Consider the following 26,504-nt stretch of genomic DNA (forward strand, 5'->3'; position numbering starts at 1 on the left):
CACTTCTCTGTTTGCTTCCAGGCTGAGCGTAAACTTAAAGAAAAAACTATTCCTAGTAAAAAAGACCTTATAGAGTCATATGAGATAATTCTAGAAAAATCTGTTTAAAATACTATCTTGTTTAGTTTTGTAAATAACCCTTCTTTGTAGGCCCAGCCTTATCATAATCTAGAATCAAGTTTATACAGGCAGTATATTTTAACTGCTTGATTCTGAATCAAAAAGAAAAACATACTTAATATTCAAAATCTGGTTTTAAGGTAATTATGTTGTTGAGTTTAATAGTAATAAATATTAGATCTCCATTTAACATTACCATTCACCACTGTTCTTTTAACTTCCAACTTTATAAAATAATGGTCTTTTAAAGAGGCATTCTTTTCATATGCACAAAGCCTATACACTAATCCTCTATATTTTGTCATAAAAATCTGCTAGCAAATACTGACTACTTAAAAATATAAGCTTCCATCATGATTATAATAAGAATACAATGGATTACACATTAATATACTTGTTTAATTCATTTGAAGTCAGCTTTCCAAACATTCCACTTAATTTCTTATTAGCAACATTTAAATGTCACCATTAGTGTGATTTTAGTTCTATATAAAGAATGCTCTGGGAACCTTTGTATGAGCAGAAGTCAACATCATATAGTAAGTAAAGCAGGAGTTTGCCCTTTCAACCATGGTTTACTGAGTTGCGAGAATAATACTGCTTTCTGTTTTTAGTAGCATCAAGCTGCTGCTGTTACCTGAGCATGCTGGCTTTGTGCAAGCTCCTCTTTCCTGCGTTTCATGAGCTCTTTTCTCAGCTCTTTGGGTGCTTTCTCCACTTCATTTATAACCTACAGTGTATAAGCATGCAGGAGGTGGGGAAATAATACTTTCTCCACAGCAAGCATTTATGTGAGCAGACAAGCTACAAGTCAAAGATTAAAGCTGTTAAAAAGTTCCTTTCAACATGCAATAACATAGGTGTTAGTTTGGTGAAAAAGAATGAAAGGATAGAACATGCTTAATCTCAGTGCAGAAAGGGCCATCACACCACATAAAGGTTAATCAGATGCTTAATTATCCCTACATATTATTCTCTCTTAAAGATCCAAAACAATCAGTAAAGGATTACCAGCAGCACTGATTCTGAACTAAAGATGATAAACTCAACTGACCTTCTTGAAAGATCATAAAACTATAAACATATCTATTGACATTGTTTGAAATGTTGAAAATAAGCAAAGTTAATGCCACTTATGAAAGTGCAAAATTTCATAATTGGCTTGATAAAACCAAAGAAATAACTCTAAATTAAATTCATTTAATGAGTCCAAAAAAACAAAAAACAAAAAACAAAAGAAAAAATAAATGGACTATGTTTTCCTTTTTCAGAAAACACACCATTTTATACATGGTGCAATAAAAATGAACATATTCGATGACTTTGTGTTGGATTAGAATAATATTCTCCTTTGCTGACAATTTAAGCCAGACTTAATTGTCAATGTCAGTATTATAAGCACTCACAAAATAAGAGTTTAGTATGCTATGATTTATTACACCAGGTAAAATATATTATAAGATGAAGTATAATTTAAAGTTCCTTCTTTTAATCATTTCAAAATCCTAGATATGTATTCCACCTAACAGCAGACCTGTAACCCAACTATGAAAAACAATCATGTGTTTATACAAGTAGAAGCACCAAAAGCAATCAGATTCCAAATCACCACATGCTACTGATGGTCTATGAAAGAGACGGATTTTGATTGAAGAGAGTGTATTTAAAATTCCCCATCAGTAATCCCTCATGAAACCAAATCACCATTAAAAGGAAGAGACTCCCCAAATGCAAGAAATTAGCAATAAGGAAGAAAATACATTAATATAATTATTTAAAATATGCATATCTTGATCTCAAACATGTTCACCAGCTAAAAATCTCCAAACCCAAAACAGGAGAAATAACTACAGACTTTTATATATTTAGGATTAAATCACATATTTAACTATACATTTTTAAAAATTTAATCTGGTATTAAAAAATAACCTCTCAATAAAAACTATTCATAGTTTCAAGAAAACTGACACGGAGCCTCAGTCAAGTCATACATCATGGAATATAGAGAAACCTACATAAAATATTAAACGGAAAGAAGACTAATTTTTAGAAATGGTAGCTACTTCAAATAAAATTATATACCATTTCATTATTTACCTAAAGAAATTATAGAATGCATTATATTTATTAATATTAGATTCTATGCTTTTTCAGGTAGATCCTCAATATTATATTCAGTTTTATGCATAATTAAATCTCAATGAGCCTTGGTATTTTAGAAGTACAACAAAAGTGAATATGCATTTACAGGTTTGGCTGAGATTTTTATTCCAATCCTAATAGAACTAAATCATAATTATTATCCCTGGGGTCTTTTCTATCATGAAAAGGTAAAATCTTCCCCCACACCTCTAGTGTATTGGTACAGGATAAATCATAAAATCACATTTACTAATAGGTAAAACTCTTTTAATTTGGGGAAGAAAAAGACATTAATACAATATATAAATCTTCTTTCTGAATCAATGACCATCTTTCATAGTAAATAACAGCACAGACTCTAACAATATGGAACAGTTTCAGGAAAAATTTAATAATTCACTGTAAAGAAACGACTTTACACAGATATTTTCCACATGTGATTCTTAAAGTATCTCTCAATTTGATGGACTTATAATTTCAAATTTCAATGGTACTCAGCTTTTGTTTTGGCACAATGCTAACCAAGAAAAAAATTTTTTTTCAAGAAAAAGTCTTCAAGTATGAATTAAATATTACAAATAAATGATAAGATGAATTACTGTTGGCACCTGGAAACACAACATAGTAAGTTTTCTTGAAAGAACCAATTTCTACTATTTTCTACTGTTTTCTTAAAAGAACAATTTCTACTATTACATTAATAAAGGAAAAATGACAGACCGAAAGGAAAATGAACTAGACTTAATTTGAAGACTTGGTTCAAGGTTTAACTGGACATTTAATGGTAGTTTGTGAACTTGAACAGACCATTAAAAACCTCTTCTACTCCAGTATTCTTGACAGTAAAGTGGGATAACACCTCACCTTACTACTACCCTCCATAACTGTTGGGAAGACCAAGAGAAAGAATAAATGACTACTATTTAACTCTCAAGTATCATTCCTAATTCTGTAGTCTTAAGTGTACATTAAAAAAAAACAGCTTTCATAATTAAAAGCAGTAGTTACACTTACCTCCTTCTTTCGGTTCTTTAACATATTCTGAAATTTGGACAACTCTTTCTCTTGTTCTCCTTTAATGCGCTTGGCTTCATCTCGTAAGCGATTTGTGTGCTCTTGTTCTAAACGTTCAATAGTTTGTTTCTGCTGTTTTTCTAGATTCTCAATTTCTTGATCATATTGTCTCTTTTTGCTCTGTAAAACAATGTATCATTCATATTAAACTCATTATAATGATGATGTTTACTAAGAGTACATACCCAGCATTTAAATTTAGTGATGAAATTTAACAGATCAATGGATAAAGAACATGTGGTATGTATAAACAATGGACTATTATGCAGCCATCAAAAAACCCTGAAATCTTGCCATTTGCAACGATTTGCAACGATGTGGATGGAACTAGAGGGTATGATGCTAAGTGAAATAAGTCAATCAGAGAAAGACAACTATCATATGATCTCACTGATATGAGGAATTTGAGAAATAAGACAGAGGATCATAGGGAAAGGGAGGGAAAAATGAAATAAGACGAAACCAGAGAGGGACACAAACCATAGGAGATTCTTAATCTCAGGAAACAAACTGAGGGTTGTTGGAGGGAAGGGGGGTGGGAGGGATGGGGTGGCTGGGTGATGATCCGTGGGGAGGGTATGTGCTCTGGTGAGTGCTATGAATTGTGTAAGACTGACGAATCACAGACCTGTACCCCTGAAACAAATAATACATTATAGGTTTATAAAATTTAAAAAGAAAATTTAGTGATGTGACACAGAACCTTTGCAATATTGAAAAAACAATGTGCTAAAACACGTTAAGGAATTTTTTTAAAAGGTAAGAATTCTGGGGTGCCTGGGTGGCTCAGTGGGCTAAGCATCTGCCTTCAGCTCAGGTCATGATCCGGGTCCAGGGATCAAGCCCCACATCGGGCTCTCTGCTCAGCAGGGAGCCTGCTTCCTCCCTCTCTCTCTGCCTGCCTCTCTGCCTACTTGTGATCTCTGTCAAATAAATAAAGTCTTTTTAAAAATTTTTAAAAAAACAAAAAGAAAACAATCCAGAAGAGTATCCAGTTGCTATAAAGTACTAAAGTCAGAAAAATTTCAACATTTATCCAATAAATGTTTGATAAATCAAAGGTATTATCCAAAGTCTATTTTAATAATGTACCATTATTTGTCATATTCAGATTTAGTCTTAAGATTCTTTTTTTTTTTTTTTAAAGATTTTATTGATTTATTTGCAAGAGACAGAACGCGCGCAAGAGCACAAGCAGGGGAGGAAGACATGAAGGAAGAAGCAGACTCCCCACCGAGTGGGAAGCCCAACAAGGGGCTCAATCCCAAGACCCTGAGAACATGACCTGAACTGAAGGCAAACACTTAACTGACTGAGCTACCCAGGTGCCTGCCCCCATTAAGAATCTTAAACATCCTATTTCACTGAGACAAATCTTTTGAAATTATAAATCTGCTCTTTCAACAAAAGATTCCTGCTTATTTAATATTTGAATATTATATAATTTTGGATATACATAGAGTTTAATATTTGTAAAGACTATTTAAAAAACAAGTAAAGGGGGGCACCTGGGTGGCTCAGTGGGTTAAAGCCTCTGCTTTCGGCTCAGGTCATGATCCTAGGGTCCTGGGATCGAGCCCCGCATCAGGCTCTCTGCTCAACGGGGAGCCTGCTTCCTCCTCTCTCTCTCTCTGCCTGCCTCTCTGCCTACTTGTGCTCTCTGTCAGATAAATAAATAAAATATTAAAAAAAAAAAAAACAAAAAACAAGTAAAGGGACACCTGGGAGGCTATTATTAACCATCTGACTCTTGATTTCAGCACAGACATGATCTCCGAGTTGTGAAATCAAGCTCCACAACAGGCTCCAGGCTAGGCATGGTGCCTGCTTATGATTCTTTCTCTCTCTCCCCTTGCCCCTCGCCCCAGCTCTAAAAACTAAAAATAGAAGGCAAAAAAATAAGTAAAAAGCAAAACATTTTAGAAAATATTTGGGGAAAAAAAGGTGCAATTTTTATAAGGTTCTTGAAAATAGAATATTGAGCACTGGGGCGCCTGGGTGGCGCAGTGGGTTAAGCCTCTGCCTTCAGCTTAGGTCATGATCTCAGGGTCCTGGGATCAAGCCCTGCATCGGGCTCTCTGCTCAGCAGGGAGCCTGCTTTCCCCTTTCTCTGCCTGCCTCTCTGCCTACTTGTGATCTCTGTCAAATAAATAAATAAAATCTTAAAAAAAAAAAAAAAGAATATTGAGTACTATAAAAATAGTCAATGAGAATAAAAGTTCATTATTTTCTTAAGAATTCTCAGGTATGGGGGCACCTGGGTGGCTCAGTGGGTTAAAGTCTCTACCTTTGGCTCAGGTCATGATCCCAGTGTCCTGGGATTGAGCCCCACATCGGGCTCTCTGCTCATCGGGGGCCTGCTTCCTCCTCTCTCTCTCTCTCTGCCTGCTCTAACTTTCAAATAAATAAATAAAATCTTAAAAAAAAAAAAAAAGAATTCTCAGGTATGACTCAACAAATGTTATCAACAATGCCATATTTCACAGAAAACAATCCTTACTACTTATAAGAACCAGCCAAAGAACTATTTTTAAAACCTTCATTAAGCTAGATGTTTCAATAAATTACCAAAATTTTTTAACACATGACTTATTCCTTTTCCCAGTTTGGAAACAAGGTAAAAATTGAAAGACTCCATGACAATTACCCTTGGCTAGTCGGCACCAATTGCTCTAGGAGTTGTGAATAGACTGTAGAGCAGAGAAGTAAGTGTGTTTGAACAAGCCCCAAGTAGTTCTAATACCCAGACAGGCTTGAGGGAAACTATTCTAGACTGCCTTAAAATCTTGGATCCTAAGTCTGAGAGGTCAAATTTTAACATTGAAAAATTATCCAGAAATAGACACACCTAAGAACTTTCTAGACCATCCACTGGCTTTATGATTCCAGGTTTTCATGATAAATTTTAAGCAAAGAAAACTGGAAGACACCCATCACAATGTTAAGTCAGTGACAGGAAGACTGAGATAGACGATCCTTTCATGCAAAAGGAAAAAAGACATATTAGAACACCAAAGAGATAAAAGTCTAGAAATGCTAACAAAGCCAGAGAAAAATCTCATAATCAAAGAACAAGTTCTAAAAGCGGGGTTTTTTTTAAGCACTAAATTTCAGTATTAACAAAATGGTACAAAATCTAAGACTTTACCATCATTTCTTGCTCAAAGCGCCGGAAAATTTGTTCTCGCTGTTGTTGTAGCTTGCTATTGAGCTGTTGTTGGGCTCTCTGCTCTTCTTTTTGAAGGAATCTTAACTCCCGAAGCTCCTGACGTCTGATAAAATTTAACAGCAATAATGGGGAAGATAGCAAAAATTATACCTTTGAAGTAATGCTTTAAAAAAAAAAACTTTAACAATATTTTCAAATGCCAAAGTAATAAGAATAATCCAAAATTAGCCAAGACTTAACTCCTGTTTCTCTATTTCTTCACACTTTGCAGAAACTGAAAGGAAGTCATAAAACCGGTTTTAAGTACGTTCTCTACTCACCTAAGAAACCTCAACTCTTCAGTTTTGGAATCACTATCCGTAACTATCTTTGACGTTGTTACACTCACTTCTACACCATCAACAACAAATTTGCGTGTTTTCTTCAATGTTTTCTTTTGTCTTCTTGTTTCCTGAGTGAGATTTTATTTTAGTTAGGCTTTATACAGAAAATACTGGAGACAGAAAACATTTTCTCCTCAACAAAACACAACACAGAGCTGTGAACGTATAATTTTTATGACACCACACTGTAATTAGACACAGGTGGTAAAAAACAATTCACATAAATGACTAATTAGCTAACTTTTACCCGTTAATCATTTTTCTTCCTCTTTTGACCTTAAGTTCTCAGATACCTCTGTTTTTCAGTTTTAGAGTCACTGAAAAAACACTTAAAAAGGAATGCCTGCGGCTCATCCCTTAAAGAATCAACAGGGTGGTGAGAATTTGCATTCTAGAAAGGCTCCCCAGGTAATTTTTACACACTGCCAGGACTTGTAATCAAAATCCATTTCATCAGCAACAATAATATCAACAGCTCTCCTCCATCTCAGAAACAGAGATGAACATGTGATTTTAGAGTTACTAGAAAGATAACGCTTCTACTGCCTGAGTTATTGCCTACAATTCTCTATCAAGACCAAATTCCATTCCTCAGTTGGTATCCAAATGCTTTTTAAGTCCAAATAGAAATAACAGAAGAATAACATTCCAAAAAAGATAGTTGGCATACATATAAATACTAAGAGCAAATAATTTTGAAATGGGGGAAGGATTTGAAAGCAGAAGGAGCAAAAGGAGACTATGAAAGTACTTAAATTCAAAATGCCTTAGGATTTTAGTTTGTCTCTAGCACTTTCCAATCATCTTTCTGCAATCTCTTAGTGTTCAACTCTCCAGGCTGCCAGTATACTCATGCTTCTCTTCCTAAGCCCTGGACTATGGAACCCTATCTAGCCAGGCTTCCCCTAAAACCTAAAGTGAGTATGCCACCCTGTAAATCCAAACATCCTATTTTCTTCAGTCCCTACTCAAGTATCTACAATTAATATCACCTTAATTCTCAAAAAAAGTATTTGAATTTTTTAAAAAGGTTATTCAGTTCAAATTAATGGAATTTAACTGCAAACAATCTAGATAGTAAGTGTAATAATTTGGTGCAGAGAGGCAGACTCATCAGTCATGCCCAGGAGCTTCTCAGGTCAGTTTCCTAAGTTCTTCCTGCTTTGTACAGTCTTCTCTTCTGCTGTCAACCCAGAGTATTTAAGTAGTCTATGGCTCACCTGTAGCAGAATTCCATGGATCTTCTGTTACAAATAATGACTCTTAGGCCCTACCCCAGACCTCCACATAGCTCCCCTTGAAACTCATTTTTAAAATGATTTATTCATGGTGAGTATACTTGACATATAATAAATAGCATATTAGTTTCAGGTGTACAACATAACAATTTAACATTTGCATGTATTGGTAAATGATCACCATTTAAGACCATTAAGTCTAGTTAATATCCCTAAATCATATATACCCCTGGTAATTCTTAAGCACACTAAGACTGGAGAATGGCTCTAAAAGCTCTAAGTGGGGTGCCTGGGTGGCTTAGTGGGTTAAACCGCTGCCTTCGGCTCAGGTCATGATCTCAGGGTCCTGGGATCGAATCCCTCATCGGGTTCTCTGCTCAGCAGGGAGCCCGCTTCCCTCTCTCTCTCTCTGCCTGCCTCTCTGCCTCCTTGTGATCTCTGCCTGTCAAATAAATAAATAAATAAAATCTTTAAAAAATAAATAAATAAAAAAAGCTCTAAGTGTTCTGCATTTTAGTTTTTGACTTTTCGTTTGTTTTCTCATAGTGGTTCTCACAGCAGTAGTGATAACTGTGACTGAGGAGGCAACAATGTATGGGCCACTGGTAGATCAAGGACTGTTACACTCTAAATGTGCTTAAAAAGTGATCATTCTTTCCTCAATTCTTTCATATATTAAGGATTCTTCCTAAAATATATCTAAATATGTGCAATAAGAGAACTCAACCACACCAAGTAACTTCTACTGTTTACATCAGGTTGGCAAAAATATGTATTACCAAAAAATTAAACGATTACATCCAGCATCTCTCTCCTTCATTCATTTTTTTTTTTAAGATTTTATTTATTTATTTGACAGAGATCACAGTAGGCAGAGAGGCAGGCAGAGAGAGAGGAAGGGAAGCAGACTCCCTGCTGAGCAGAGAGCCCGATGCAGGGCTCGATCCCAGGACCCTGGGATCATGACCTGAGCCGAAGGCAGAGGCTTTAACCCATTGAGCCACCCAGGCGCCCCCTCCTTCATTCTTTTTAGTTGATTGCCTTCATAGGCCTTAAGAGTTTTACAGGGTTGGTACTACACTGATTGAGTGCTGTTTTATTTTCAAAATGTCTGTTTCACCTAAACTGTAAATTGCCAAAATGATGAAAAACCCAAACAAGGACCCACATATACTTACTTGCAAAGATATTGATCCACCGTCTTTAGTTTTGCTTAGGAAGCTGGAGATGGATAAATTCAAGTCAATGCTGCTATTATCAGTAGTGGAACCAGTGCCTGAATCAGTATCATTTTCCTTTTGATTCTCAGATTCTGGAACCAGCATGGTTTCAGTTTTTGATAAAGCACCTATTTCCCCTTTATTTTCTGCATCTTCAGAGTTGATATTAATACTTGGTATTGGAACAGGCTGAAGTTCACTGGGCTGTGAAGACGGAGTCAGTTGAGGTTCCGTTTTAATTGGCACTTCACATGGAATTGCTTTTTGCTCTGTATCTATCTGAACAGTGGCTTCATGAGCATCCCGAGTTTCACTTCCTAAAACCCTGTGGTCCGTATGAGTTACTGCACGTCTGACCTTTCTTTCTTCAGCGCTATTGGACTCAGTAATTTCCCCACCTTCATTTGTCCCAGATTCCTCATTGGTCTTCACTATGTTCTCTAAACTGCTGATTAATTGTTCCTCATCTTTACCTTCCACAGATTTCTGATCTATCTCATTAGTTTCCACTACATCTTTAATAGGAACTTTCTCAGTAACACCAGCCTCGGGACCTTCTGTGGGCTTACTTACTAATTTCTGGTCTACTTCAGTCACTTCTTTCCCATCATTACCCTGAGCATCCTCAGCACTGTTTTCAACTGCCTTCTGAGCAACATCTCCTGCCTCATTCCTTCCTATCAAATTGCTTGTATCACTGATCACATCTTCTAGAATTTTGTCATCTTTTCCCAATTTCTCTTGGCTGTCTTCCTTTGTAAATGTAACTTCATTTTCAGCTGGCTGAATGTCTGCCTCTTTTTCTCCAGTCTCTTGAGAAACTAAATCCATTGTCTGAAGAGCAGTATCTTTAGTTTCTTCAGACTTCATAATCTTATTTTCAAATATCTGTTGTTTTTCCTGATCCCTTTCTTCCTCAGGTTTCAGATTCTGTTCAGTATCTGTTTCTAAAGTTATGTTATTCTCTTTTCCTTCACTGACTGAATTAATGTCCACTATTCCTTGGTCTTCTGTGTCAGGCAAATTTTCAAGCTTGGGTCTCTTCTCCTCTCTTCCATTTTCCTCGATTACTGTTGCTCTATTATGAAGTTCAGCCATAGCTTCTAAGTGAGCATCATTAATATGTTCATTAACACCCTCTGCAGCTTTCTCAGGTTCATCAGTGGTGAGATTTTCATTAAGAACTTTGCTGTTAAATTTATCTTCATAAGCATTACGTTCTGTTTTTTCTGAGACAGATTCCAAAATACAAGCATTTTGTGAAAGTTTATCTTCTTCAGAGCTGGCAATACTGAGGTCAGATGAGGCACGCTTACTTGCAGGTATTGGCTAAAAAAGATTTTATACATTTTTAGTGTTAAAACATAACTTCAAGATAGAGTCCAAAACAATATATATTTTGTATACAGATATAGGATTTAAACAATACATAATGATTTAATATCTTAATTAAAATTTGATGAAGTTATAAAAATAATTTAAAGAACTGACAAATCTTCAAATAAATATGACAAAAATGGGTAGCAAAAGGCAAACTTGTTAATCTTCACCCCTAAAATTAAAGGTTTTGTACTGCTACCTATCAATTAATCTTTAGACACAGGTGCAATTACACCTCAAAACCTAACTTTAAACATTACCTAAATAACATTTCGTTTCTAAATACTGACCAAAGAGTTTTCCGTTTCCTCATCATCATCTTCCTCTTTGCCATCTTCAACTTCTTCTGTTACTTCAGCCTTTGCTTCTGCAATCAGCTCTCGAATTGGTTTGTTGGAATCAACAGTAACAAAGGGATGCTGTTTGAGCATTAAGAAGAGCATACTTAATAACAGTTGAAACACTTATAAAATTTCAGACACATAATATACATGTCATTATGTGGTAAAAATATAAATACGTGGATAACAAAAATATAAACAACTTCAGATAATGTTGCATCTGGGCAAGGAAGGAGGAGAAGGGGACTGAGCAGTAGTAATAGGGCTGCCTGCAACTATGTACTTTCTTAAAAGAATCTGAAGGAAATATGTCAAAAATGGTAACACATATCTGGGTACATGTACTTTCCTATGTTCGAAATTTCATAATCTAAATTAAATTTTAAAGCAAGTTTCAAATGGATACATTTTTAGCTCTTAAAAAGTAACAATATATATAAATCCTGGAAAAAGCCTCAATAAAAGAATTACAAAAAGCTTTAGAGTTCTGTTAAAAGTGTCTGCAAGTAAGGGCACCTGGGTGGCTCAGTCAAGAATCTGCCTTTAGCTCAGGTCATGATCCCAGGGTCCCAAGATCCAGTCCTGCACTGGGGGGGGGGGGGGGGGGTCTCCGCTCAGCAGGGGGCGTGCTTCTCCCTCTCCCTCTACCCCTCCCTCCCACCTGCTCATGCCCTTTCTCTCTCAAATAAATAAAATCTTAAAAAAAAAAAAGGTCCGCATATACCTGGTTTTATGACATGGTTCTAATATTCTTCAGAGTAAGAAGACATTTTATTCATTTTTGTACACTCAGCAGTACTTAATAGTGCCTGTCACAGACTAAGACCTTCTAAAGTGGGAGTAATAAAATAATAAGAGAAAGTGTGTTCTAGGGAGGTACCTGTTGCACAGAGCAAGGCAATTTTTTCTGCTTTTTCCCCGAGATAAACAGATCAACATAAAATACTAGGATGCAAAAGTAACTCAATCTAACAGTAACTGCCTCAAGATTTGTCATTCTGTTTGTTTACCTATAATATTATTTAACAAGTTTCTATTTCAAATATTACAAATAGGTCCTCCTATAAAACAAACTGATCCAATCACTTTAACACCATTTTCTTAAAACTCAACAGTCAAATATTATTGAATATTTATCCTCACTGTAAGAGATATTAAAAAAAAAAAAAATTAGCTCATTACCCCTGCCCCCAAGGGGCTTGCTTTCTAGAAACTGGAGAGACAAAGTAGAAATAACTAACAAAATGGAAATAACAGAATAAAAAGAATACAATTAAACTTAATCAAAAAAGCACAAAAGGAATGACTTATAAGTTAAATGCCTTTTGGTAATGGCAGCACATGTTTGTAAAGCAAATGTTTACTACTACAATATATTCCAATTTTCCACAGGGAAACTTGAGTGAAAAGAGAATACACTGAATGAATCCGAAACTGTATTCTTCATAACGAGATGTTAAAACAATGACATGATCACTGTCATCATATTTCTCTTCTCTTACCTGCAGTAGCTGAGATGTAGTCCACCTGGAATCCACATTCTTTTCCAAGCATTTCTTTAGAAAGTCTTTAAAATTTGAAGACCTTCAAAATAAAATTTTAACAATGATATTGTTTTATTTTCTTGTTATTAAGATCAAACAAAACTCTGGTAAGTTACAGTTGTGTTTTTTAATGTATGTAATACTATTCAACATAACAAAACAGGTTAATGAGAATACTAAGATTTCATAATAATATTAAGATGAGTATTAAGATATCATCTGTAAATATAAAATTAAATATATATGTATGTAGAGTCATGGTTTCAGACATTATGATATAGTCACATATTCCCAAGTATGCCAAAAATCACAGAAACTCTTCTATTAAATTCCACAAATATAAATTAATCACATATATTCCTCGCTTTCTTACAGTATAGAAAATACTGTATTATAGAGGTGCCTGGGTGGCTCAGTCGTTAAGCATCTGCCTTTGGCTCAGGTCATAATCCCAGGGTCCTGGGATCGAGGGAGCCCCACGCTGGGCTTCCCGCTCAGCAGGAAGCCTGCTTCTCCCTCTCCTGGCGCACTCCCCCTGCATGTGTTCCCTCTCTTGCTATGTTTCCCTGTCAAATAAATAAATAAAATCTTTAAAAAAATACTATATTATATACAGGTGCTTCATGTAGACCTCAAATCACTGATACTTTCAAATTTATGGAAAAAGTTAGTTATAAGAGTTTGTGTGGTTCTTAAGTCTTAAAAAAAAACCTACCAAAAATCAGTTTTCTACTCATACAGTCTTTGTACCATGTAACTAAACTTAAATACCCTTGAGAAGCTGGGAGAATAAAACATCAAGTTTTGCTTTATAAAAGGCTTTGTTTAGAGTATTTTACCATTTTGATGGCTGTGCTAAGGTAGGGGGCTCTGATTTTGCTATTTTTAGCAGCACTCGCATTGGATTTAATTCATGATGAGGTGGTTCTATCTCAGCCATTTCTATTAAAGTGATACCCAGGGACCAAACATCAGCTTTGTAGTCATAGGGTCTGTCCTTAGATGTTTCACACATGACTACTTCAGGAGCCATCCTATGAAGACAGAGAATTGAAAAGTTAAGATGTTTAACTTAAGAATAATAATTGCAAGCCACATAAAAGACAGACAGTATAATCAATTATGTGAGCAAAATTAATGAGTGATAATAGGTGATAAGAGCTTCTGACATAATACTATAAATCCATAAAGCTGAATACATACCAATATGGTGTGCCAATAAAGGAATCTCTTCTTTGAATTGTCCTTGTGTTTTTGGCCGATACTCCGAAATCCGCTAGAAATAAAAGCAATCATACAAAGTATTAATAGTTTCTAGCAAAGCTCACTGTACTTCACACAGGGAAAAGCATTTCAAGTCTTTAACAAGACCACTCTTATTGAAGGGTAAACAAAATAGAGTGACTTCTCTAACATCCTAATTCTGACCGCTCTCTTTTTACCACAACACCCTCCAAAAAAACTGCCAAAGAAAATATCCTATCATTAATACATTGAATATTACCACCCTTATACATCTTCAGATCAAGAATTCTTCAGAATTGATAAAAACAAATAGTAACTTTAAAACAGACCAGTCTAATAACACTTCAAAGCAAATGCCAACTAGTGGTAAATGATATAATTAAATTGATAAACATAAACATTTTTTTCTATAGGGTGAAAAGCAGAAATTACAAAGTAGCCTTTATGACGGCATATGTCTTGCTAATTTCCTCATAAAATTATATTATAAAGAAAAACATCAAAAACCATATTTTCTGATTTAAATTATAGAGAACAGCAACATTATAGCTTTATCAGTTATTAATCTCACCTTTTCAGCTTAGAGAACAATAGCAACACAATTTGCTCTTGCTGCATAATTACCTCATACCATTTATACATAACTTTTAAAGTTTCATGTTTGAAATGCCATAATTCTCAAAATGAATAAATATCAAAAATCCAGTATTTGGTGCTCATACCTCCAAAAGTGACACAGAATATATACTCAATAAATGGTAGCTACCATTAGCAGCCATATCTATAACTTTAACCTTTCTGCTATTTTTGTTGGTAGAACTCTTAAAGCTCATGAAATCCTGAGTGTGTTCTAATTATTTGTGTCTGTTATATGGTGCGGGTTTTTTTTGGACCACATAATTTTGGGGGGGTTTTTGGACCACATAATTCTCCCATTTAAAAGACAGTGGTCTATTGCCTGTAGAATGAATTTAAAGCTTCCTAATGTGGTGTACAAAGTCCTTTATTACATTAGATATTTCATTAATGTTTTATAATGAAGTTCATAAATGAGTAAGCAAATAAAACATATTAAACTTGGAAGATACATCTGTAGAAGATACAATGTAAATAGATTTATTCAGGACTCTACCACTATCCCAACCTCCTAACTTACAAGCTTCTCTTATGCTTCTGGAGGAAGGACTTGAAACCACAATTTGAATTCCTGCCAGAAGAGATTCTGTACTCAGATAAAATGAGCTCAGTACTTATTCAAGTATTTTCCTATAGGCTATTAATGCTCTCTTCTTTTCAACTTTCTCCTCGCCCAAATATGACTGGGGAAGGAGATCCAGAAACAGACCTAAACAACTGCCCCTTGTCAACACTCACATTTCTCTAAGCACCCTTATGAACAGGAGGTAAACTAAAGATGGACAAAAAGGTACCTTAATTGTTGTGCAAAGGGGAAAATTAAGGTTGCTATACACTTTGTAGTTCTATTTATAATTATGCCGCATGCATATGTTGGTCTGTTAAAATAGCATTTTACCCATTTATTTCCATTTGTAACCACGTGACCTGATAAAATCATAAAAATTTGGTTACTGTGGTGTATTAAATAGTTCTTGAGGACAGTATTGTACTTTACATTTGTGTACATGTAACAGGGTATCGCAGAAATAGAAGGTTCTCTAAGTATTTATAAATTAATAAAACAAAAACTGCAACCATTTTAAATGTCAACCAACTCAAGACTACTTTGGTATTCCTAAATCTTCAATAATTTACTTATTTTTAAAGGTATGCACTCTTTTACACAAAAGTATGTGCCTATATTTAAGATTCTAGATACATTTACAGAAAAATGTGCACCAAAATGGATCAAAATGATAATGTACTTTTTTTTTTTAAAGATTTTATTTATTTATTTGACAGGCAGAGATCACAGAGAAGCAGGCAGAGAGAGGAGGAAGCAGGCTCCCTGCTGAGCAGAGAGCCCCATGCCGGAACTCCATCCCAGGACCCTGGGATTATGACCTGAGCTGAAGGCAGAGGCTTTAACCCACTGAGCCACCCAGGCGCCCCGATAATGTATTATTTTTAAATGAGCTACCAGAGTTTTAAAAAAAAAGATATAAAACATAGAAGAGTAACATACATCAGAATTACAAAACCTCAATTATAAGGCGAGAGAACTCAAGAAAAATTAGAAAAAGTCATTTTAGAAACAAAGACTAAACTAGAAGAAATGCAAGAGCAAATAAGCACAACAAATTCACACCCATTACCACTTTACATTCATTCGGACGGCTAGTGTTGACAAGGATGTGGAGAAACTGGAACCCTGTGCACTGCTGATGGGAATGTAAAATGGTACAACTACTATGGAAAATGGTAGTTTCTCAAAAAATTAAATATAGAATCACCACATGATCCAGCAATTCCACTTCTAGAATGGCCAAAAGAATTGAAAGCAGGGAGTCAAACAGGTATTTGTGTATCTATGTTCATAGCAGCATTATTCACAAGAACCAAAAGGTAGAAGGTAAAGTGTCAATGGCTGAACTGATAAACAAAATATGGTACGTATAAGTAACAGAACACTGCTCAACCTTTAAAAGGAAATGGACTTGTTACAACATGGTTGAACCTTGAAGACATTATGCTAAGTAAAATAAGCCAGTCACAAAAAGATAAATATTGTGTGATTCCACTTATATGAGGTACCTAGAGTAGGCAAATTCATAGAGACAAAGTAGAACGGTAGTCACCAGGACCTAGGGGTGGAGGGAGGAATTGGGAGTTAGTGTTTAATGGGTAGAGAGTGTCAACTGGGAAAGATGAAAAGAGTTCTAGAGGTGGAGAGTGGTGATGGTTGCACAATGATGTGAATATGCTACAGAACTGTACACTTAAAAATCGTTGAAACGGTAAACTTTTATATTTCGCCACAATTTTTTAAAAATGAAGAAAGATAAAAAGAATCTGGGACAAAGTTCTTAAATATTGCTGACTAGAAAAGCCAACAAACAAAAAAAGTTCCTAAAAAAGATAGACAATGAAGGGAACAGAACAAATACTCAAACCTGTAATTCCAGAAAACCTTCCTGGAAAAAAAAAAAAAAAAAGGCTTGAATATTAGAAGAACATATTAGAGAAAAGTCTAGTCAAATTATTGGTCCTTGAAGAAAAAAACTCTTTGGCATCTAGGCAAAAAGAGTACATGATTTGAAAGAGAATGAGATTATCATCAGACTTTTCAACAATTACACTTTATAACAGAAGAAAACAGGGTAACATATTTCAGATAACTCAAGGAAAGAAATGTAAGCCAAGGGTTTTCTATCCAGCAAAACTGACCTTCAAAGTATAAATATGGGTAGAACTTTTATCATTACGTAAGAACTCAGAGAACCCCTCCAGAGTTATCTACCAGAGAATAAACTTCAGACAACAAACACAACCAAAGAGATATCATAGTAAGGACCTACAGAAAAGGGAACGAAAATAAGTAATTATGGGATTTCTAAATCTATCATCAAGGCCCTTGAGAACCAGGACTCTTAGGATAGAAGGAGATACACATGTAATACAGAAGAGGTTAGGATAAAAAAACAAAACAAAAACAAACATCCTGAATTTGATCAGGAAATACATAGGAACTCAGAGAGCCTAGCTCTGTCCTCCGGAAAGGCCTAGAATCATGGCCAAACCAGAAACTGTTAATCACTTCTAACATTCATACACAATCTTGAAATACCATATCCTACTAAAAGAAACTAGGGCTTTGGGCGCCTGGGTGGCTCAGTGGGTTAGGCCTCTGCCTTCCGCTCAGGTCATGATCTCAGGGTCTTGAGACTGAGCCTGGCATCGGGCTCTCTGCTCAGCAGGGAGCCTACTTCGCCCTTTCTCTCTCTGCTTGCCTCTCTGCCTACTTGGGATCTCTGTCTGTCAAATCCAATCAATCAATCAATCTTAAAAAAAAAAAAAAAGAAAAGAAACTAGAGCTTCTTTAAGAAATGGCTAATTACAGGTTGGAGGCAGAAAATATACAAGATAATCCTGAAACATCTCAACCTAACCTACAGTAACAAGGAAGCTATCAAAGGGTACTAAAGTCATATCAAAGGGATTAACATACCAACTTAAAGAGGCTCCCAGTGATCAAAGATGGCATAATGTGAGCTTTAATTAAGATAAAAATTATAGTAGATTTCACATCTATAAAATTAAATTCATGAGTTAAAAATATTCTTAAAAATACTGGTCACCAACTGAGGGTGAGAGAGAACCAATTCATGGTCTTTAAAGCTACATGAATAAAAAGAAGGAATCAGCATTTTTCCTGTCTTGTCCATATGAACTATATTCCTCAGGAACCAAATAGCTGAAGGAAAGTGTCATCTTATATAATTATTCTTAATTTTATAATGATAAATAAAAATAATAAAATACTTGGTGAATAATTATATCAAAATTATTATCAAAAAAGTAAATGAAAACAAAGTGATAGAATTCTCATTTTGCAAACTCAAACCAAAGAACAGATCTAAGCATTAAGCATCAACAGTTGCTAACATTAAAAAAAAAAAAAAAAGCTAAAGGCAGACATGTGCCTCCCAGTGAAAGGACACAAAACCACCTATATACAGTCTTGCCAAAGAATCCAATTTGAGACTGATGAGGCCTTTGCATTTATCGCACATCTAAAGGAAATACAAAGAGAAACTTACTAAAAATGATCATGAGTATACAGTTGGCAAAATGCAGACTGAGGAAAACTCAACAGGTCCAATACCCAGGTCTCATAGTTAGTTCAGTGCTTCTCAACCTTTTTTTCAACATCATTCTCCTACAGAGACTTTTTAGACTTTCTTTCCTAATCCTCCTTTCTTCCATGAAATTTTAACACCACAGACATACTATATGTTTGTTTTCTGTGGGCCATCTGGAGGATTATTGAATATTGTAATATCTAAGATTTTTTTGCCCCCAAAGAACCAATTTTGGCCCCCATGAAAACGCATGACATGAAATATAAAGAAAAGAAAGAGATGGGAGGGGGGTAGGATCCTATAAATTAAGAGACTTAGAACAAAAATGAGGTTTTAAATATAAGCAAGTCTAAATTCTAAAATCAAGAGATGAACATTGGGTAATAGAGCCATAAAGAAATGAAAAGAAAAGAGAAGAAAAAAAAAAGCAAACTCAAGTGATTACTACAAAGGTCCGGATAGACTGCCTGTGGAGAAGAGAGGGACATTGATTAAGATGGGACATATGGAAGTGCTGCTTGTTCTATTTCTTGACCTAGTGGTAGTTACAAAGCTATCATCTACAAAGCTACAAAATCACTAAGCTACACAATTACTTGTGTGGTTTTCTATATTTGTATTATTTCACAATAAAAAGGTTAAAATTTAGTATATTAATTTATACTTGTTTTCTAAGGTTTTATTTATTTGTCAGAGAGAGAGCACACACACACACACACAAGCAGGGGGAATGGCAGGCAAAAGGAGAAGCAGGCTCCCTGCTGACTGAGGAGCCAACGAGAGACTCAATCCCAGGACACTTCAATCATGACCTGAGCTGAAGGCAGATATCTGACTGAGCCACCCAGGCATCCCAAATTCAATCTGTTTAGGTGTCATGAAAAAAGTGAAATGACTATGATCAACGGTATCACAAGATGGCCTGTGAATATATTTTTTCCTTTTCATCCTTCCAAATTACATAAATGTAGACTTTATTACCAAATTTTTTTAAAAACTCTTATCTTGAGTATACTTAAAGATAACTGTATCTTCCATATGTTTGTGTACATAGGAAATTAATCAGTTTTCCATCTAAAATCTACATCTATTTTCTTCTTATGAAGTTATCATTTATTTGTTCAGTGTAAAAAACAAAATTAAAAACTTGATACTTATTTTAGGCATCCTTTTCAGGTCTACTTGGTTAGTTTGGCCAGGACACTATACTTATAAAATGGAGTATAAAAGTAAACAATGGTAAAGAAACACACTAGACATGAGTTTTGGAAATGAAAATAAAACTAAGTTAGGTGTTTTATATATTCTCTCATTCTAAATGTATTACAAGTAACTACATACAAAAATTAAGAAGTAAAAAGAATTAACCAGCTTTCTAAAGTTTGTCTTTTTGAAAATGAAGTCCATCCTTTCTTACCTTCTTTTTAAAGTGTCTTTAACATAAGTTGCCTATACTTAGGAATTCTGGGAGTTAATGATTTATCCAAGGCAGTATTTAAAAAATTAACATGGAGTAATTTCTCCATGTTTTACACAGTTGAGTCATAACAAAACAATATTAAGTCACGTACATCCAGGGGAAAATCTCAGCACATATTCAAATGTTTGATTTAAGGGAAGAAACTTACCCAACTTAATATCTCCATCTAAGGTAAAAAGAATGTTGCCAGCCTTTAGGTCTCTGTGGATGATTTTATTATCATGCAAGTAGTTCAAGGCCTCTAGAGTCTGTTTACAAACTACTTGTATTTGGGACTCAGTTAACGGTCTCTCGAGTTCTATAACGAAAGAATAAACAAATCTGCATTGTTATACAGTGAAAACACATTAACAAGGTGTATACCTTCACCATCAATGTCAAAGGTAACATTCAGTGAATTATTTTAGAAGAACTAAATATCTACAAAGATTATTTTCTTTATATATTATATTCAACATTTCATTTTAGAATTGTGTTAGAATTATTTAAGAATATGTAATGTAATTAGGCTGATTTCTTAATTTACTGAGCTTCACTCAAGATATATATTCAAGATGTATATATATGGTTAAATGTTTGAAATCCTTTGATTAAATATAATTTAAAATATAAACATAAAGAACAAAATGATGTTTACCAAGCATCACCGCATCCACCGCTCCACCTGCACAAAATTCAATAAGGATCTGCAAGCAAACAAAAAAAAGCATATGTCTAACTCAACACTGAGTTTGAGTATTTTTTTTTCAATTTAGCAAAAAAGATAAAGGAATAACTAGGTTATGGAAACAATTCTATGCTGATATCTTTACACCATAAAGATTTCTTGTCAAAAAAGTTGAGTCTTAATGATATACATTTTGAAAAAGCACAAACACATTGTAGACATATGATCACCATTTTTAGTGTCCCTGCTTCTGTAAAATTACTAGGTACACAATTTTTCTTGGGAACAATATTTTATATCCATTTCTTCACTGCCGAGAGATTTTACTATACTCATTTTTAATGTAACTACTGTGATTCAAGTGATCAAACCTATTTTTTAACTTTTCTAATTGGAATAAATCCTCAAAATACTTAGAGACTTCTTTAAAATACACACACACACACACACACATATACACAAAAGTTTCCAATCCCAGCTCAATTATCAATCACATTCTGCTGGATGTCTTCCCAGATCTCCCTGGTACAAACCACCATGTACCTTTCCGTCTTACCCCATCACAGCTGTAATTTTAATATATATACTTCCTTTAAGTTTAATTATAGATGATTAATTCTACATCTCTCACTAGCGTATCCCTCACAGATGTCCAACTTTTTATTTTGCAACAATTTCAAGTAAAGATCTTACCTGTTTACTGTCCAGGAGTTCATTTTCACTATAATCTCTGAGAACATTCTACTAGAGCCTTGAACAACTACATTAGAGGACACCACACTGATGATAACTACAGATAATTATTAAAAATTATCTATTTTGTCAAATTGTCTAGCTTCCTGACTTTTTCACTTTTTTATATACTGAAATTTTTTACAGGTGCTTGCCAACTACAAATTGTTTTCAAATTTGTTGTATCGTGTGAGAAATAATTTGGAAGGTAGCTCACTCATCTCATAGATAAGTAAACAGACTCAGAGGTTAACGGACTTATTCAAGCTCCTACCTAGCAGCACCAGGATCAAAAAAATACAGGGCTTTCAATTTCCAAAGTATTATTTGCACTACACTACCTACAATTCTTTCCTAACACTTCCATCGTAACACCTTCCTTTAAGGAGAAAAACAAAAACTCTCATTTCAGTAAGGCCTCCTGATTAAATTAGTGTCAGTACAGAGAAAATGACTGACCAGTTATAACAAATATTATTTTATTTCTATATGTATTTGTGCCTAATATTTTCTAAAAATGAACAAAATTATATATTCAGCCTTAGCCACTACATCATACACCAAAGGTGAGTCTGATAATATAGAAGATAACTATTTAACATTTGTAGTAAGTGTTCTATAATTCATTACATGATCTACAAAAAGTGTAGGGTAAGAAATTATAAATAATTTCTAAGGAAAAAAAAAGATATTTCCAAAAAAAAATTTTAAGTAAATGTCTAAATTTAAATTACAAACAAGAAAGACCATATAATTCCATAATTTGGGAAATTTAATATCCTTTTTTTTTTTTTTTTTTTAAAGATTTTATTTATTGGGGCACCTGGGTGGCTCAGTGGGCTGAAGCCTCTGCCTTCGGCTCAGGTGATGATATAAGGGTCCTGGGATGGAGCCCCACATCAGGCTCTCTGCTCAGCAGGGAGCCGGCTTACTCCTCTCTTTCTCTCTGCCTGCCTCTCTGCCTACTTGTGATCTCTGTCAAATAAATAAAAATCTTTAAAAAAATTATTAACTATTAAAAAAAAAGATTTTATTTATTTATTTGACGGAGAGAGAAAGAGATCACAAGTAGGCAGAGCAGCAGTAGGCAGAGAGAGAGGGGGAAGCAGGCTCCCCGATGAGCAGAGAGCCCTATGTGGGACTCAATTCCAGGACCCTGAGATTATGACCTGGGCCAAAGGCAGAGGTTTAACCAACTGAGCCACCCAGGTGCCCCAGAAATTTAATATTCTTAACCAAGCTTTTCTATTTGGGTCCAATGTCAATCATGAAATACTGTACAAATGGAAATACACATCTGAACATCTGTTGAAGCTAGGGATAATAATGTTGTTAATGACCCTCTCAACAGATCAATTCAAGTAACATAAGTAAACAGTAGAGGTAATAGGTTTTCACAACTTATAAACCTCTTTCAGAAAATTAACTCATTTTGGCTCTTATAGATCAACAGAAAATAGTTACCCAAAGATTGTTCTCATAATAGAAGGCATCCAGAAGTTTGACTATATTTGGGTGATCACAAGATGCTAATATATCAATCTCAACCATGTAATCTTCAAGTTCTTCTTCAGATTTCGTGTCAATCACCTTTGCAGCAGCTAAAACATTGGTCTCTTTATTCTGGGCCTAAAAATGAAAGCATCACAAATGTCACAAAATGCATACGTGATTTTTTAAATTTTATTTTCCATTTTTTTTAAATAAACTTTTTTTAGAGTAGTTTCAGGTTCACAACAAAGCGGAGCAGAAAGTACAGGTCCCAGCCCCTGCATAGGCACAGCTTCTCCCACTATCAACATTCTGTACCACAGTAGTACACTAGTTACAACTGACGAACCTCCACTGACACATCATCCCCAAAGACCACGGTTTTCACTAGGAGTTAACTCTTGGAGTTTACTCGATCGGTTTTGACAATGTATGACATGTATCTACCATTATATCATACAGAATAGTTTCACTGCCCTAACAATTCTTTATGCTCAGCCTATTCAACGTTCCCTTTTCCCTAAGCCCTAACAACCACTGATCTTGTCCACTGATCTTGTTACTGCTTCCATAGCTCAGCTTTTCCAGAACGTCACATAGCTGGGATCATACAGTATGTAGCCTTTCCAGATTGGCTTCTTTCACTTAGTAACATGAATTTAAGTTTCCTCCATGTCATGGTTTGGTAGTTCATTCCTTTTTAGGACTGAATTGTCCATCACATATAGGTGTGCCACAGTTTATCCATTCATCTACTGAAGTCATCTTGGTTATTTCCAAGTTTTAGCAATTATGAGTAAAGCTGTGCAGGTTTTTGTGTAGATTTAAGTTTTCTTTTCTTTTCAAGATTTTATTTATTTATTTGATGACAGAGATCACAAGTAGGCAGAGAGAGAGGAGGAAGCATGCTCCCTGCTAAGGAGAGAGCCCGATGTGGGGCTCGATCCCAGGACCCTGGGATCATGACCCAAGCTGAAGACAGAGGCCTTAACCCACTGAGCCACCCACGTGCCCCTCTTTTTTTTTTTTTAAGAATTTTTATTTATTTACTTGACACAGAGAGAGAGCACAAGCAGGTGGAGTAGCAGGTAGAAGAAGAGGGAGAAGTAGGCTCCCCACTGAGCAAGAAGCCCAATGTGGGGCTGGATCCCAGGACTCTGGGATCGTGACCTGAGCCAAAGACAGTCGCCTAACCAACTGAACCACTTAGGTGCCCCTAGATGTAAGTTTTCAACTTCTCTGGGTAAATACCAAGGAACACAATCACTAGATCATATGGTAAGAGTACGTTTAGTTTTATAAGAAACTGCCAAACTGCCTTCCAAACTGGCTATGCCATTTTGTAGTCCCACCAGCAATGAATGAGAATTCCTGTTGTTTCACATCCTCGTCTGCATTTGGTATTGTCAGTAAGAATTCTTTGTCATTCTGATAGGTGTATAGTAGTACCTCCTTTTCTAATTGGCAATTTCCCAATAACATATGATGTCAAGAATCTTTTCATATGCTTACTGGTCACCGTATATTTTCTTTGGTGAGATGTCTGTCCAGATAGTTAGCTCATTTTTTAATGAAACTGTTGATTTTCCAATTGCTATGTTTTAAGAGTTCTTCATACATTTTGAGTAACTTTCCTTTATCAGATATGTTTTGGCAAATATTTTCTCCCAATCAGTAGCTTCTCTTCTCATTCTCTTGACATACTTATTTTTAAAAGATAGCCTAGGGGCACCTGAGTGGCTCAGTGGGTTAAGCCTCTGCTTTCAGCTCAGGTCATGATCTCAGGGTCCTGGGATGGAGCCCCGCATCAGGCTCTCTGCTTAGCCGGGAGCCTGGTTCCCTGCTCTCTCTCTCTGCCTGCCTCTCTGCCTACTCGTGATCTCTGTCAAATAAATAAAATCTAAAAAATAAATAAATAAATAAATAATAAAAATAAAAGATAGCCTAAACATATATATTAACTAATAAAAGCTATGCACTGTGCTAAGTGCTTCATACGCACACAGAATAGTATTTCACATCACAGGCTCTGCTGGGTCAAACTGTTAAGGTTCAAATTCTTGTTCTATCACTTACTGTGTTGCCTAGGGCAATTCACAAAATCTTCTAGTTTCCTCATCAATAAGACATATTAACATCTTATAAGTTTGTGAGAATTAGATAATGTATATTAGCCAAATGAAAAAAATACATATAAACATTTAACAAAATGCCTGCCATAGACAGTAAGGATTCAATCATGTTAGGTGTAATTATTACTATTGTTTAATCCTCACAACAACTGCATGATATATTATTATCCTTAAAAGAGGATATACAAACTTAGAGAAGTTAAGCTTTCCCAAGGTCACGTAGTAAGAGACAAAATCAGGATTTAAATCCAGGTTTGTTGCCAAAGCCCTTTCTTTACCTGAATCATTACCCTTTCCAGTTTTCCTCTACTTCCATCAGTTATTTTTCTTTGTACTTTGTACTTTAACTTTCCCATTTTCTTTCTTTAGCTGAATAACTTCTCATTTCCATGTATTATAAATGAAAGGCTTCCAAATACACTGTAGGAGCCAAGACCATTTGTTGAAAAGTTAAGAATCAGATCTTAAAATACTAATTAGGTTTTTCTTTTTAAGATTTTATTTATTTATTTGACAGAGAGAGAGAGATCATAAGTAGGCAAAGAGGCAGGCAGAAAAAGAAGGGGAAGCAGGCTCCCTGCTGAACAGAGAGCCTGATGAAGGTGGGGAGGGGCTTGATCCCAGGACCCTAAGATCATGACCTGAGCTGAAAGCAGAGGCTTAACCCACTGAGCCACCCAGGCACCGTAATTAGGTTTTTTCAATATTATATGTTATCATGCTTCAGTGAAACTCCATTTAATACCTTAAACAAAGGAAAAAAAAAAATACCAAACTCTTAAAAGCTAGTAAAAGTTTCAATAAATAAATTAATGTCCAAATCCCACTTTAAGAATTTATCATAAGAAGAGGCACCAAGCTGTACAGTCTGTTAAGCCTCTGATTCTTGGTTTTGGCTCAGGTCATGACCTCAGGGTTGTAAGATTTAAGCCCCACATCAGCTCCCGTGTACAGTACAGGGTCTACTTGAGATTCTCCCCCCTCTGCCCCTCCCCCTGCTTGTGTTCACTCTCTCTCTACAATAAGATCTTTTTTTTTAAAAAAAAAAAATTATCATAAGCAGATAATTATACAAAATAAAAAATATGCATACACAAAATTATTCATCAAAGCACTATTTATAATAAGGAAAACTGAACGAACCTAAATGTTCATTAGCAGGAACCTGCTTAAATAATTCAGCACATTTCTACAATGGAAAATGATGTAGCCATTAAAATCAATAACTAATCAATTAATATTTAAGATGGAACAGTAGCGGGGCGCCTGGGTGGCGCAGTGGGTTAAAGCCATTGCCTTCGGCTCAGGTCATGATCTCAGGGTCCTGGGATCGAGCCCCGCATCGGGCTCTCTGCTCAGCAGGGAGCCTGCTTCCTCCTCTCTCTC

The 26,504-nt window shown here is 35.3% G+C and overlaps 1 protein-coding gene across 2 annotated transcripts in view; it reads right to left on the reverse strand.

Moving 5' to 3' along the window:
* The window catches only part of SLK (STE20 like kinase), a 62,133-nt gene that overhangs the window by 17,589 nt on the left and 18,040 nt on the right, over positions 1–26,504 (reverse strand). Inside the window, exons 2-13 of one of the 2 annotated variants that reach the window (XM_032880768.1) lie at positions 22,960–23,124; positions 20,734–20,782; positions 20,245–20,394; positions 13,815–13,887; positions 13,451–13,645; positions 12,570–12,651; positions 11,017–11,145; positions 9,305–10,675; positions 6,826–6,956; positions 6,485–6,608; positions 3,277–3,456; positions 758–850 (exon numbers count right to left, since the gene is read on the reverse strand). In XM_032880768.1, the coding sequence (XP_032736659.1) occupies positions 758–850; positions 3,277–3,456; positions 6,485–6,608; positions 6,826–6,956; positions 9,305–10,675; positions 11,017–11,145; positions 12,570–12,651; positions 13,451–13,645; positions 13,815–13,887; positions 20,245–20,394; positions 20,734–20,782; positions 22,960–23,124 (2,742 nt within the window). The remainder of the gene's footprint in view (positions 1–757; positions 851–3,276; positions 3,457–6,484; positions 6,609–6,825; positions 6,957–9,304; positions 10,676–11,016; positions 11,146–12,569; positions 12,652–13,450; positions 13,646–13,814; positions 13,888–20,244; positions 20,395–20,733; positions 20,783–22,959; positions 23,125–26,504) is intronic. The other variant, XM_032880776.1, reaches the window with a different exon arrangement.

This window comes from Lontra canadensis, unplaced genomic scaffold (assembly GCF_010015895.1).
Source record: "Lontra canadensis isolate GAN:19392208 unplaced genomic scaffold, GSC_riverotter_1.0 scaffold3, whole genome shotgun sequence".
NCBI lineage: Eukaryota > Metazoa > Chordata > Mammalia > Carnivora > Mustelidae > Lontra > Lontra canadensis.